The sequence below is a fragment of the Nanorana parkeri genome, unplaced genomic scaffold (assembly GCF_000935625.1).
Source record: "Nanorana parkeri isolate BGI_ZX_2015 unplaced genomic scaffold, ASM93562v1 scaffold69, whole genome shotgun sequence".
Lineage (NCBI taxonomy): Eukaryota > Metazoa > Chordata > Amphibia > Anura > Dicroglossidae > Nanorana > Nanorana parkeri.
In genome coordinates, this window is record NW_017306337.1 from 1,731,461 (window position 1) to 1,746,269 (window position 14,809).

The following is a 14,809-nucleotide window of genomic DNA, read 5'->3' on the forward strand; positions in this document are numbered from 1 at the left end:
GGGGGGGTGGTTGGCGGCGAGGGGGGTGCATTGTGGAACCTGGCCTTGGGGCAGCAGGGAGAGTAAATCCGGCTCTGCATGTACCTGCTGGAAATTGTCGCGCGGAGGCACACTGTGGCTGGAGTGTCTATACCAGATGCTATGGGGGGAATTTATGATTGCGCTTGCGACAACATTTTTAGGCGCAAAGACCAAAATGTCATGATAACTAAACGCAGAGTTTGATCTCTGTTAAGCATCTTTTTAAGTGTTCTTGTGACATATTAATGGTTGCAACTCACTACACAGGATTTGCGACAGTTTGTATAACATCTCAACTGCGCAGTATTTGTGTCTAGCAGAAAAGAGCTAAAAACAGACGCACATCCTAGAAGTGCTCATGAGCACTGCTTAAACTATCGCAAAGATGACTTCATCAGCTATTCTGCTGTCATCTAGGAGGTTCCATGAAAGCTTTCGATAATTTTGAGACAGTTTATAGACAGAAAGATATAGAGACAGTTTTGAGATACTTCTCCTTATGAAGGCATTTAGGAATGAAACATACACTAGGATAGTAAATCTGTCTCTATATACATTGGAAATTAAGGATACGACAGTTTAAAAGATGCACACAATACAACAACATTGATAAATTCCCCCCTATGTTCTCAGTGCAGCTCAGTAACGCTGAGCCTAATAAAATCACAGAGCTCTCTGCCTGCTCACTGCACTTGTCACACAGGCAGGCACAGCGACCAAGGACTTGCTGTAGGTGGGCGAAATCTGGAAAACTAGTTCCCCAACAGGTTCGCCTCTCTTGTTATTGACAGCAGCCAGTAGACAGCCTGCTGTTGACTATGGAACAACCATCACTGGTTGTTAAGGACACTGCCAGCTGGGTTTGGGTAATGATGTCAGTCAGCATCCCCGGCCCCTTTGTTTACATTCAATTTCCAGCTGGGGACTCTCTCAATGTTGCAAGGCTTTCATGAATTAAACCTGGGTTGTTTTAAAGGCACTATAGTCCCAGAAAGTGTTGTACATGCATTATTTAATTCCCCCAAAGACTCGTCTCTATACTCGTCCACACCATCTGTGTTTAGGCTGCGCAGGCCATTCTTTCCAGCACTGCCCGAATGCAAGACAAGGCCATTTTCCTTGTCATGGATGGTGACAGTTCATACCACTGTGTTCCGGTGTTGTGTGCTTTAAAAAGTTTTAAGTGAACCGCAGTGAGCCAACAGAATTTAATGAAATAGCACTCAATAAAGTTCTAACCAAAAAAAGGAAACAGTGTGATGCGGCTCGATCGAGCGCAATGGAACTGCCAGGGCACACGCACACCAGCAGCCGTTCGGTTGAGGTGGTTGCTTACTGGTAATAGTGTGACTGAGCTAGTATGGGTGGGTGGTGCAGAAACATCATAATTGCAATAAACAAGGACGTGCCTACTTCGCTTATCTACATCCTTTGCAGCTTATCTGCTCCCCAGCACTCCTTATGCAGCAGCTATGTACACACATTTCAGTCTGAATAGAATAATTACCTATTGCTTTGCAGAGTGCTTTTATGGGGGAGTTTAACCTTGATAATGTTTTCTCTTAGCAACTGAAACATTAGGATGAGCAGTGATAGCGTGGATTGCTAGGAAAGGTGAATTACAGCAAGCCATCATTCCTAACACTGAAAACAATGCTACATACTAGCAACAACAATAATAAATAATAATAAGGTCTAGAATTCCACTAGGCTCGTTCACACCAGGGCGTTTTCATTACGCGGATTTTTACGTACTGAAGTGCCAACATGTAAAATCCCATACATTCCTATGGGGACCGTTCCCGCAAACGCGCATTTCAATACGCCTAAAACGCTCCCTGAGGTACTTTTGTAGCGCTGATCAGCACCTTTTTCTATAGACTTCAATGGAAACGCGCATTTATGTGCATTTTTAATAGCATTTCAGCACTGAAACGCGCACAAAAAAAACGTGTGTATAACGAGCTGAAACGCTGTCCCCTGGTGTTAATGGGGCCTGAGACTGGCCTCTTCACAGCTGCTTGAGTCTGCCTATGATCAGGGTCTAGATTGTTATAATGACCAAGCTGTAATCATACAGCTGCTTTGTTGATATAGAACTTACTGATGCCCTTCCAATAACCTGGCATACAATACCATTAATTAAAATCAGCTAGCGTTGGGCTAGACTAAATATTTGATTATGTTTCACAATTTAAAATTTATGTTGACTTTGTTATCTTTATGTCACCTTTTGAATTTGCCCTATCCAAGTTATATATTCTAAGCACATCAGACAGTTCACACACATTTGCTGTCTCTTGCTTGCAGAAAGGTAAAAGAAGAAAGATGTGTGTTTATTTGAAAGAACGACAGCGAATGTCTTTCTAAAATGTCTGGTTAACGTCTCATTTTTTCAGAAACTGATGTAGCATTTCGTCCAAGAAAGGGCATTCAACTCCTCTGGCTCTGAAAAGCCAACAGCAGAATAAGCTTTGAGAAAAGTTAAGAAATGTCTGCACTCCAAATGACTCATAAATGTTTAGCACTGTAAATGGTGTCAAGATATAAAATATTTAATTGGCGCTGTTAGATGTAAATATCTTTCTGCTAAAGAGTCTTAGGGGAATGACACTAAGACTCTTGTTGCCATCTTGTTGAAAGAATGGAAGGGATTATGCTTAATAGTGGCAATAATGAATTAAGGACTATTATAGAATGTTCTCTCTTTAGCCCTGGAAATAAATGTTTCCAGTTGTTCAGTATGGCAGGGCAAAAAATACCAGTTAGCAAAATAAGCACGTACTTCGGGCACCAAGGGAAGGGGGCCCCACAGAGTTTTTACCCTTGCGATCATGCCCTTAAAGGATAAGTGCAGCACCACAAGTGCAGTTTTCCAATGTATAATTGCAGGATCAGTACATATAAATGTACAGGACAACAGTTCTATGCATCACTGCCTTTTCTCAAGCCCACAGGTATAGCATAAGGTCCCATAATCGGCAAAACCCAAACTTAGTGTCGAGCCACATTTAAGTTTATGGGAGCTGAATCTTGCTCTTTTTTTGGCCTTTCTCTTTTACAGAGTTTTTATTGTTTTAAAATAAACAAGGAAAAATACAATCAGGGAGGTTAGGGTAGGGTGATAACCAAAATTACCATCAATGTTTGCGTATTGTAGGACAAAAAGGATCTAGAAATCATAGCATTATACTGTATAGACCATGGAATAAGTAAAAATCCATGTTCAAGGCATAAATGGATAAAAGGAGATCCAGGTCTAACAGTAATTTAGGAAGATGACACATTTCTCATGGGTAATGACTAAAACAACACATAGAAGTTTGGCTAAGTGGTGAGAAAGAATAAAAACTAACATTTATGTCACCTAGATGTATGGACAGGTATGGTTGATATGTTCCAGTGTAGCAAGGTAGGTATTGTAGTATGAGATTATAATTAGGGGTGGGGAGGGAGTTGAGGCTGGGGAGGTTTAGGGGGTAATGGAGAAGAAAGAAAAGGGAAATAAGGAAAAAGGTTGGGAAAGAGTCTGGGCTAAAGGGGTCAGAAATAGTATGTAAACTTTGTTGGCCATATTTTCAAGAATTTATTGTGAGCATAATTTATTATGACAACTAATTTTACAAGAATTGTATTAATACCAGAAGGTAACAACACAGAAAAAAGGTCACCCAATAAAACAAATACACTGGTGATAGAGACATACATACAACACAGTTGCTCAACATACTTTTATAACAACCAAGTCAAGGGTACATACAGTATGTAGCATTGCAATTCCATAGAACCAAAAGAATAATGGTATTGATATAAGAACCAAAACAAAAACAAAACAAAAAACCCTTAACCCAGCTGCCTATAATGAGATGATACTGGAAAATAGAATTTGACTTACTGTTTATAGTAGCAACACAGTATAACCAAAAAATGTGCTGAAAAAAGAATGTGACTGCCAAGAGAGGTAACATACTCTATACAGAAAGAGAATAAGAAAAGGAGAATAAGAAGATAAAAAAGTTACCAAAGTCAAAAGAAATGTGCAAACGATTTTTGCAGCAAAGAGAAAGAGCAATAGGGGCCAGAAGGGAACATAAACCAAGAGACAGAAAGAAAAAAAAAAAAAAAGACCCCATGTGAAGAGGCAGGCATAAAGTGCAAGGGTACCCCCACTCTCTGCATTTAAGGCCCAACCACTATAACCACCCTAAATAGTAATATAACAGTTAATTTTTCTATGATCATTATACCTGTAATTCTGTGTTTTACTTAAAAAAAAGTGCATGGATAGCGGGGCACTGCAATGGGGAGCATACCGTTCAGCAGAGAGAAAGCCTTTCCATGTTGCCTAATGGGAGATATAGAAAATACACAACTCATTTAAATAACATGCTTGGGGGATACCTTAAAACTGCATGTGGTGTTATGAAAGAGTACTATGTGGTCCCTTAAAAGTGACCGCACATTAAAAAAAAGTGTTGGGTTCCACCTAAAAATCCACCCAGACCCTTATCTAGGCATACAGCCTTGGTTCATGATCCCCCTTCCTGTACCATACCAGGACACTTTCAACATTATGGGGTGCCTTTCATTTGGGGGTTGTAAAGCTTTTTCCGACTTGCGCCAATGTTGAGGGAGAAGGGCCTCTTCCGCACATCCAAAAAGGATGTGGAGGGTTGTGGGGGGATCCATAGGAATCTGTAAGCCTCCTTTTCAATAATAAGGGGGCCCCTCATATTTCCACCCCCTGACTGGGGATTGAATACAGAGGTACATTAGTACCACTTTTTACTCATTCCCAAAAAAGTCAAATGTAAATAAATACACAGACACTTTGAAAAAGTTCTTAAATAACAAAAGTATCTAAATAATAACCCCCCACCCCCCAATGTAAATCCATAATCAATCACATTGTCCAGCTTTGTAAATACATCGTCAATCACAATGACCCACCACCCAACATTGTTTCCTGACTGCCACGATGACCCACCACAACCCGCTATGACCCACCACCAGACAATGTTTTCCGCCAGACTCCTGGTGCTAAATGACAGATCCCGTCTGTTAGAATGCAAACAAACAGCCAGGGATCCAAGATTACATAATTGACCATATATGGTTCATATTTTGTCAATGACGTCACATGAGATCCCAAGTGCTATGTGCTTTGCGGGGCTTTGCTGTGCTGTGCTGATAAAAATGGGCAGCTCATTCTAAATGAGTAGGCATACTTAATGCAAGGCACGTTTACATTCAAAGTACTTCATGTTATTATGCATGTGGTAATACACTGCAACAGAATGGGACCAGTATGAAGGGTGACTAAATGTAATATAATTATTTTACCTGGGCTTAACACAGAAGCCCTCAATTTGTTTTATAATGGTAATTTAATACAATAATACAGTATATATAAGCCAATAACGTGACCTACAGAGGGCTTTCTACAATAATAGATATTCAGCTCTCCAGCCCAGTTTTGATAGGATAACTCTTTCCTTTTGTTAGAAAAACCCACTCATAAAAATCTCTGATGAATACCTTTGGTACAGACTGATGCAATAATAATAATGATAATAGATTGTTCAGTGTATAAAAGCTACATATATAATAGCTTTTCATAACAGCTCCTGTTTATAATTCCTCTACTAGCAGAGGAAGCCCGTGTTGAAAAATCTTCACATTCAGTCAGAACAGTGTGAATCAAAGTGGCGTTATACACTTTATCCTCATTTCCAAACATACCGATTTTGATTCAGTTTCTTTTGTTCTCAGATGTCTGACTATAAACGTGCCACATTTCATGATGAGGAAGTCCAGGATCCTGCTGGGGAGACTGCTTCATCTCCTGATACTGTAGAGGTAAGAACGTTTTGTGTTACCATTTTGCTGTCAACCATAAATCAGCAATAGACAACATAAAAGATCCTAGTGCAATATTTAAGAGACAGTGGATGTTAAGTCAATGCTATTATATTTATTATCAATGCATATGGATGTCAAACAACCAGCATCGGCAAATGCACATGGAATAGAAAACAATGGATCTATTTATAAACAGAGCTATTCACCCGGCAAATCTACGTGAACATTCATTCTGTGCAAATAGAGGCAAAAACAAATGTTGTTTATATTTTTTCTTTTCAGGGCGTATGTAATGTAATACCACATTATGTCCACTAGATGGAGCCAAGGAGTATGGGGGGAAAAAAATACTTACAGTATATCATATGCTCCTTAGCCCTATCTAGTGGCCATAATGTGATATTGCATTATATTACATTTGACCTGAATTTTTGCCTTTGCTTGCACAGAATGAAAAATCACCAAAATTTGCAGGCCAAATGGCTCTGCAAAATGTTTATAAATAGACCCTAATTAGAAATGCTCTTTTCCTGCAAATCAGCCCACTTCATCGAAGTATTGGCATGGTCGGCAATAACAATCCAGTGCTTATGTATTACGCAAAAGGTATGTTTCCTTCTCTGAAAAATGAACACACATGTTCTGGAATGCACTGGATGTTTGACCTGCCATGCGCACTCAGCATGCTCAGATCCTGTAGTTTTTACATTTGGAGTTTTTTACAGCTGTGTTCTCATCATTTGCTGTTGTCTAAGTTCCCCTGACAGCTTGGTTAAAACTATATTTGATAAATCACTCTTTTTGATATTGCAGTAGACAGTGGTGCTCTCTGTCTTTGAATTTTTACCTGCAGATTATGCTGACAAACCCCTATACATTTTTATAGTAACTGTAAATTACTCACAGTCCAATAGTGGCTCTGCATATAAAACAGACAGCATGCTGTCCTCTGTGGGATATTTTCATTCTCACAATAATAATCATTCCATAGTGCTAATAACAAAAGGAAAGGAACTGAACCAAACTGTAATCATTAGTTATATGTGCCTGGGGCAGAGGGATACCCAATGCAGACCTGCTTAAATATTAATTTACAAAATATTGATAATTACATTACTAGGGAACTCTTTTTATGGTTTGTTCATTTACAGGCCTTGCTTGTTATATATTTGTTTTGTACGTTTGTGAAACTCTTACTTTTTGCGACTTCTTACAAAAGCGGAGAACTAACCTGTAGCGATCCATTCATTACAGTGTTTAATTTTCCATATAATTTAAAAAAATCGAACTTGATTGGTTTCTATGTTAAAAGGTCTCCACGTTTATAGAGAACATTTTTCTCCAGTTTTTATAACTAGGCTCTTAGCATTATAAGTGTTGCATTACAAATGTCCTCATATTCATTGCATGTAGTACATTTTGTGTTAAGGGATTTGTTACAATCTTGTTTTGATGGACTTAATGGACAATTTGATTGTCCTTGTATTTCTGTTTTTGCTTTGTTAGACTGTCTTGCAGCTGTGTTCATCCAAGTGTAGCCAGCTTACCCTAAGTGTGGTGACTCCATAAATTTCGTTCTCCTGGACTGTATCCAGTCAATCTAATTTGATAGTCTGCACTCAATTGATTTCTCCTAATCTCTCTGTTATTGTTTACAACTGCCTGGTGCTGGGTGTAAGCTTGCCACAGAGAAGAGCATCCCATAATGTGGTCTAATGAATATATGTGCCGCCCTAGCCAATCACTAGGAGGTTCATGGCCAGTGGTGCATTCTGGGGGAGGCAGAAATATTCGGGGTTGACCTTGTGAAAGTCTCTTTCCCCCCCTTGGACCTCCTGTCTGGGGAAGGGTCAGGTGTGGACCCAGTTGAGGTCTGAAATAGTGGGCTGGAGAACCAGGGAGGAACATCATCTGCTGGGGGTGCCAGAGAAGCCAGTATGGGCTTGGACCTCAGAGAGAAGTCTGGTGTCTCGCCTAAAGAGTTCTATGTTTGATCTGCTGACCAGCTAAGGTTCTACAATACACAATATTACTGTAATCAGTTCAAAGGCCTTCTGCAATGTGAAGTTGGGAAGCGGTTGGTGATTCTGAAGTTCTGTATTGTCCGAGATGTCTGTAGCCCTTCACCTTCTCTCCCATTTTGGTCGCTTATGGAATAAAATATTAGAAAATCCTTAAAGTGACTGGCACCCAACATTACTTTCACATCCCACAAACCAGTTGAGGACTAATTTCTAAGGTGAAATGTTAGCCCACCCTGCCTCTGAAGTCCCCTATATGCTCCTAGAGCAGCATATGCAAACAGAAAATGCCTTGTTGCTCATTGCAACCAAGGAATCAGAATCATTGTTTCATTTTCAAACCTGAACTAACAGTTGGAAGTTGATTGGTAGCTTCAGCAATTTTTCCAGTAGCACACTTTTGATACATCAGCCTCATAGTCTAAAAAGGCAGCCCAAAAAGCACAGGAGCCAAGCAGGTGTAAACATTCATCAAGTACAGTCTCAACAATGAACGTTGGCTGCTTTGTGTTACTTTGCCGCATTCAATAAATCAATTAGTATTACATGTTCAGTCACAACTGCTGTCTATCATTATCCTTTTGTCTAATCATGTGTTTATTCTTTTATATAGATCGGATTCCGGAAAGGAAGAGGACATTTTCTTGGCTCGCTGGGTGGTAGATCTCAGCCAGAAGTTTTTCTAGGAGCCCTTAGTGCTGTTCTAGGATTGCTGCTCCTAGGATGCCTTATTGCTTTAGGAGTTCAGCAAGTCTCAGGTGCTTCAGAGTCATCATTTTAACCCCATTCCTGAATTTTGTGCTTTAGCAATTGTAAAAACAAAGATGCAGAAGTAAACTGCAAATGTTTAGCAATTGGACCCATTTACCTAATTATGTTTATGTCAATTTTATGGCTGTGTACCATAAAAATAGGGGGATACAGTATATAGAGGACTTTACACGGTAAGTTTGTTTTCATGGAAAAGCTTTTGGAGTTTCTCAAATATAATTTTACGCAGTCATTTTAGATTTTAAGTGTGTGGTTGGTGGATTATGTCTCTAACTCTTAAAAAGGAAGATTATAAAATATGCTCAAAAGAATCAGAGTGTCCTCCAGATTTGTATCAAAAGTAGTTAGATTAACAGGGCTATTCACAAAAGGGTGAAGAGTTTGAAGAAGGCCAGAGAAGGGAACAATCTAAGACAACATAGCTTAACTGGAAATTGAGCTGAATTGGAGAATTGTTCCAAATCATCTATTTTGGCCTAGATTGTTCACTTCTCCTGCCTTCTCCAAACTCTTCACCCCTTTGTGAATAACCCTGTAAATGTGCCATAAACAGTGAATTAAAAAAAATAACCAGATGTTATCTTCAATGAAACTTGCATGCCAAAATGAATATTAAATTCAGAGATACAGGCTGATACAGCATAGGTACTAACACCTGAAACAAAAAAATAAGGAGGGATACCTTGCAGGGTCCCAGAAACAAATGCTGCACAAGTTTTGGGTGGTCAAAACGTGGGTGTCAGTTTACTGTGTATGGGTTGTATGGGTTGTATTGTGGCACCTTTCTCCCTTTGCTTTGCTATATTCTGACTAAATATGGCCTGGGGGTGCACTAAAGAAAGAAAGAAGGCATAAGAAGTATGCCCTATAGTTGATGTCAGTATGGGTAAAATAAGTCCATAATTGGTGTCAGCAAGAATAAAAAATATGCCCCATAATTGGTGTCAGTGGGAGTAAGTCCCATTTTTCGATGTCAGTGTTGGTGCCATTTATTTTCATATTAAAAGGCAGCCAGATGCACTGCATGGTAACAGACAGGGGACAATATGGTATTTGTTACATAAAAAATGGTGCATATCCAATTTTGTGGGCATTAAACTAGTATTAAATGTGCAAGATTCTTTTTAGTAATGCATCCAGATCAAACAAATATTCAGCAGGTTTTTTATATTTTTACCCCAAAGAACATGCATTTGCAATCAAGTCAATCACTTTATTGCAGTGCACCAAAATGCATGGTAATGTGTTGTGTTAACACATGTGTGTTAGCACAACGCATAATTTAAATGGGCCACAGTAGTGGAGAGGTGATGTGGAGGGGTGAGGAGGCCTGAGGGACATATCTTTGACTTCTGAGTAACAGCGGCTGTAAGCAGGAAAATTATAGCCATGCAGAAGAGAGCTCAGTCTCCTGGATCTTGTGGGACAGCCCATGGGACACTGGGGCAATGCAGGACGATGTGCAAAATCCCAGAACTGTCCCGCAGGACCCAGGACACTATGCAACAATGCTACAGTTGTATAGCAGTATTAACATTTCAGGTAGTAGGGGAAAATTATCCTAATGGCAACATAGCAATAGTTTTTTTGTAGGAATGTTTAGAACACCAAACAAGTTTTGATGGCCTTTTGTGTCCCCCACCGAAAAGTCAGACACAGCATCGAAAACAGAGACTTGAATTGTTCCCTACTCTGTGTCCACAACTAAAAAAGTGTTTTTGCTGGCGTTGGGATTTATTGTTAAAGGAGGTGTAAATGACCAATTGGAAGGCTTGTGGTGCAAGAGGGTTGTGGGGAAGCTCAGCTTTGAAAGGAAATTTCTAGATTTGCATACAACTCCAGCTACTAATATTCCCTAGGACAGTGGTGGCGAACCTTGGCACTCCAGCTGTGCCAAAACTACAAATCCCAACATGCATCTGCCTCGGGGAGTTATGTCTGTGGCTGTCAGAGCCTTGCAATGCCTCATGGGACTTGTAGTTGCAAAACAGCTGGAGTGCCAAGGTTCGCCACCGCTGCCCTAGGATCTACTGGTTGGTTTGAAATATGTTTTTTACTAAATATAATCAATGCATATATATTCTCACATCATTTGCATAGTTTGAATTGGTCACGTTTGTGACAGGGTCACTGAATAATAAGGGCCATCACTTAAAACAGGTGAATGATTAAATGTTCAGTTGCAGGAAGGAGGCATGCCAAAACACCTTTGTGATTGAAGTGAATTATCACTGGTAATATTCAGATCAGTTCACTGGAGAAACTGCCGTGCATGGTGATCCTAACCTATTTCTCTGTAGTTTTCTCTTGATGTATAATGTCACTGTTTCTATAAATGAATATTGTTAACCCTAAAATACAAAATGCAGGTCTATCATGAAATGGTCTAGGGAAATATTAGCCACAGAGTTTTTACTGAAAGGTGGAGAAAATTGAGGACTCCTCCCTAAAACTGATAAAATGTCACAATATGAACCAACAGGGTTATTCACAAAAGGGTGAAGAGTTTGGAGAAGGCGGGAGAAGTGAACCATCTAGGACAAAATAGCTCAGGGCTCAAAATTTCAAGTCCTAAGCTACTAGCCAGACTTTAAAAGTTACTCGCCACCAGTTGCCCCACCTAAACCCTAGCCTGCCCCGGCCTTATCTCCGCCAGGTCAGCGGTGTGACGCAGAGTACAAAGATCAGTAACAACGCACATTACAGAATTCAGTGGTGCAATGCAGAATACAGAGGCCAGCTGTGTGACGCACAGTGCACCGGTCAGCAATGTGACGCGCAGTGAAGAGATCAGCAATGTGACGCGCAGTGAAGAGATCAGCAATGTGACGCGCAGTGAGCCCGCTTCGTGAAGCTGCAGCGGCCAGGAGGAGAGAGAGCGCAGAGAGCTAGTGCCGGCTCTGGATGGGACACCACCATTGTTTGCTTCAGTTCTCTCTTCTCCTTCTCGCCTGCCCTGTAGCTGCAGCAGCCGAGAAAGAGAAGAGCTTTCAGCTATTTTGTCCTAGATTGTTCACTTCTCCTGACTTCTCCAAACTCTTCACCCTTTTGTGAATAACTCTGCAAGTCTTTGTTATAGCACCTTCCTTTAAATGCATTTCTGAATGGAGAATCTTGTTAAAATAAAAAAAAGTCCACAATAGTGTTTAAGACATTTAAACCTTTGAAGGACCATGACCATTTTTTTATGTTCTTTCTCACTAGATGCATTTTAATCTAATGCCTTTGCTTTTGTGTCTTTTCACACCTAGACAAGACTCGCTCCTTGTGTCTCTCAGAGGCCTGCGTTTCTGTAGCTGGCCGTATACTTGATTCCCTGGACAGAGACGTGGATCCATGTCAGGACTTCTACCAGTATGCTTGTGGAGGTTGGATGAAGAGGAACCCTCTGCCTGATGGCCGGTCAAGATGGAACACCTTCAACAGCATCTGGGACCAGAACCAAGCTGTGTTAAAGCATATACTTGGTGAGAAAGATAATGGTGGAAAAGGGAGGAAAAGTGAGGGGCAGAGAACTGGACATTTTTAGCAAAAAAAAAAAGTTTACAAATGCAGATTTCCTTGAATGGTTCTAGGTATTAGCAGTTGAAATGGCCTGGGCTTTCTTGAAAACGGCCATAGTTTGGTTAAATGTCTGTAGATGTGGGGGCACTGCCATAGGCATTCAAATGATTATGATATAATTTACACTGTGACTGACATGATTATGTTATATGTTGCAGAGAATACCACATTTAACTCTAGCAGTGAGGCAGAGATGAAGACACAGCGGTTTTACCTGTCTTGCCTCAAGGAGCTGAAAATTGAGGAGCTGAAAGAAAAACCCCTCACTGACCTGATAAAGAAGGTGATAGCATAAACACTGCCTTCTTAAAGTGTATCCCAAACTTAACTGAAACTGAGTGATATTATAGTTATACAGTATATTTATAACAAAATTGCAATTTAAAAAAATATATAATCGTTTTGTTCATATAAGGATTGCTAATCTCCTGCAGCCTTTTCCTGTCTACATGCATTCTCTCCAGCAACTTCTGCACATAATTTCTAAGGGCGGGTTTCCTGATGGTGAAAACAATGAACTATGCCTGGTCAATGGGTAACAGCTCAGCTGCTTGTAAACTCCATTGTAAGAGCATGTGACAGGGTGACAACGCAGGAGAACATTTGGGAGAAAGACAGAGCCCCCTCACCCTATAACAGGAAGTGCTTGCACAACAACCTACATGGAAGTATTATTTTATAATAAATATAAAACCTGAAGGTTAAAAAAGATTGAATGAGTGTTGGAATTACAGTTACATGTTAACAATTAGATTTTAGTGATTGGTTTTACATTTACCTCCCAATATGTATGGTTGTGTTTCTTAATCTGAAGCATTGCACCAAATCCAGTGTCATATTTTAGACATTTAAATCTTTGAATCTACTCACCAATCAGAGGAAACAAACTTATTTTTTAAGGAAATACTCAGAAACTACAACAAAAACTTTACTGATCGTTGGTTGTATCAGCATTGGACGGATTACCATGTCTAATCGTGAAATACAATCTCACTCATGTTGGGGAAATAAAAACAATGGTGGGAGATTCTAAAATTACCATATGCTGCTAAATAAAAGCAGGCAATGATTCCAGATTGTGAACATTGCTTGCCATTATTATGTCACATTTCTGAAGTGCTAGAGCAGTCTTTCTCAACCAGGGTTCTGTGGTACCCTGAGTTGTCTTTGTGGTTTTCTCAGGAGTGCCTTGAAATTTTCACACAGCTTCATGCCTTTCCATGGTTCAGGCAGGCTGACTGGCTGCCAGTACCATGCAAATGAATGATGCTAATGCAGGGAGGTTGGCTGTCTCTATTCAAAATCGCACAGAAATGTACCTCCATCCAGGCCTGTCCCACCTCCTATCCTCTGCCATGCTTCTGCGACTCCTGATGTGAAGGGGGGGGGCTTCTAATAGGAAGGGGGGACCCAGATATGAATTGGTATGAGGGACCCATTTGTAATTGATAACTGCAGTCTTGATATCCTGAAGCTATCAAATGTATTCATGATCATACTACTGATGTATTAATGTGTCTGTGAGAGAGATAAAATCAGTAGGAGATGTCTAATTGGAATAAACACAAAAAATACACTGCCCTGCATGAGCTGCCTGCCCACCAAGTTACAGGAAGAGGCAAGTACCAGAATGGGGCTCACAGTGAGTGATAGCCGGGAAAAAACAAATCCTGACTTTGCATCCTTATCTTTTATCCAGAGGGAATGGATAAACCTATAGGTAAAAGAGAATATGAGCATCAGCTAGTAGCTTAATAACCCATAATAGATCTTCACGTTTGCCTTTAGGGGGTGAACAGAGCACCCATAGTAGACATGTAAGCCAGCAAAAAATGTGTTTTGTTTCGTTTCGGAATTTCATTATTCGGAATTCAGGTCTGAAAGTCAAGTTGTTTCAGCATTCGGATGAATCCATATTTTCATTAATTTTGGAAGAGTTAAATGATCATTAGGAACGAAAATTATTTGCCGAAAAGTGACATTAAATGTTTACTTTGTTTCTTTTTAACTTTTGACACTCCACAGAAACAAACAAAAAAACAAAACAGCGTGGAGTTCCCCCAACAATTAATACCAGGCCATTTAGATCTGGTAGGAATTGTAAAGGGAAACCCCAACACCAAAAAAATGAAAGAAAAAAAACCGTGGGGTTCCCCCTAAAATCCATTGCCAGACACTTAATCCGGGCAGCAGCCTGGAAGGGCAGATCCTCTGCATTGGAGGGTGCTTTTCTAGGGGGGACCCCCTGAAAAATCACCTTGTCCCCATGCCAATGGTGTCAAGGGCCTCCTCCCCACAGCCTTTGCCCGGTGGTTGTGGGGGTCTGCGGGGAGGGGGGGCTCATGTGCATCTGGGTACCCCCTTTCATATAGGGGGCACCCAGATGCCGCCCCCCTTGTGAATGAGTTTTTTTTTTAAATGTCCCACGACGTCATTCCAGCATCCGCGGACAAATAAAAACAAACAAACACCCCAATGAATGTTTACATAGGACAGTGGGCAGAAATAAAATTGAAATACCCAATAGCAGGCTGGCTAATGCTCCGCCCACATCCTGATGTCAGTAACAG

At 40.4% G+C, this 14,809-nt stretch overlaps 1 protein-coding gene across 1 annotated transcript in view; it reads left to right on the forward strand.

Annotated features, from left to right (window-relative positions):
- Positions 1–14,809, forward strand: part of ECE2 (endothelin converting enzyme 2) — a 46,172-nt gene that overhangs the window by 9,518 nt on the left and 21,845 nt on the right. The window contains exons 2-5 of the mRNA XM_018576506.1: positions 5,794–5,880; positions 8,518–8,662; positions 11,927–12,142; positions 12,398–12,522. Coding sequence (XP_018432008.1) covers positions 5,794–5,880; positions 8,518–8,662; positions 11,927–12,142; positions 12,398–12,522 — 573 coding nt within the window. The remainder of the gene's footprint in view (positions 1–5,793; positions 5,881–8,517; positions 8,663–11,926; positions 12,143–12,397; positions 12,523–14,809) is intronic.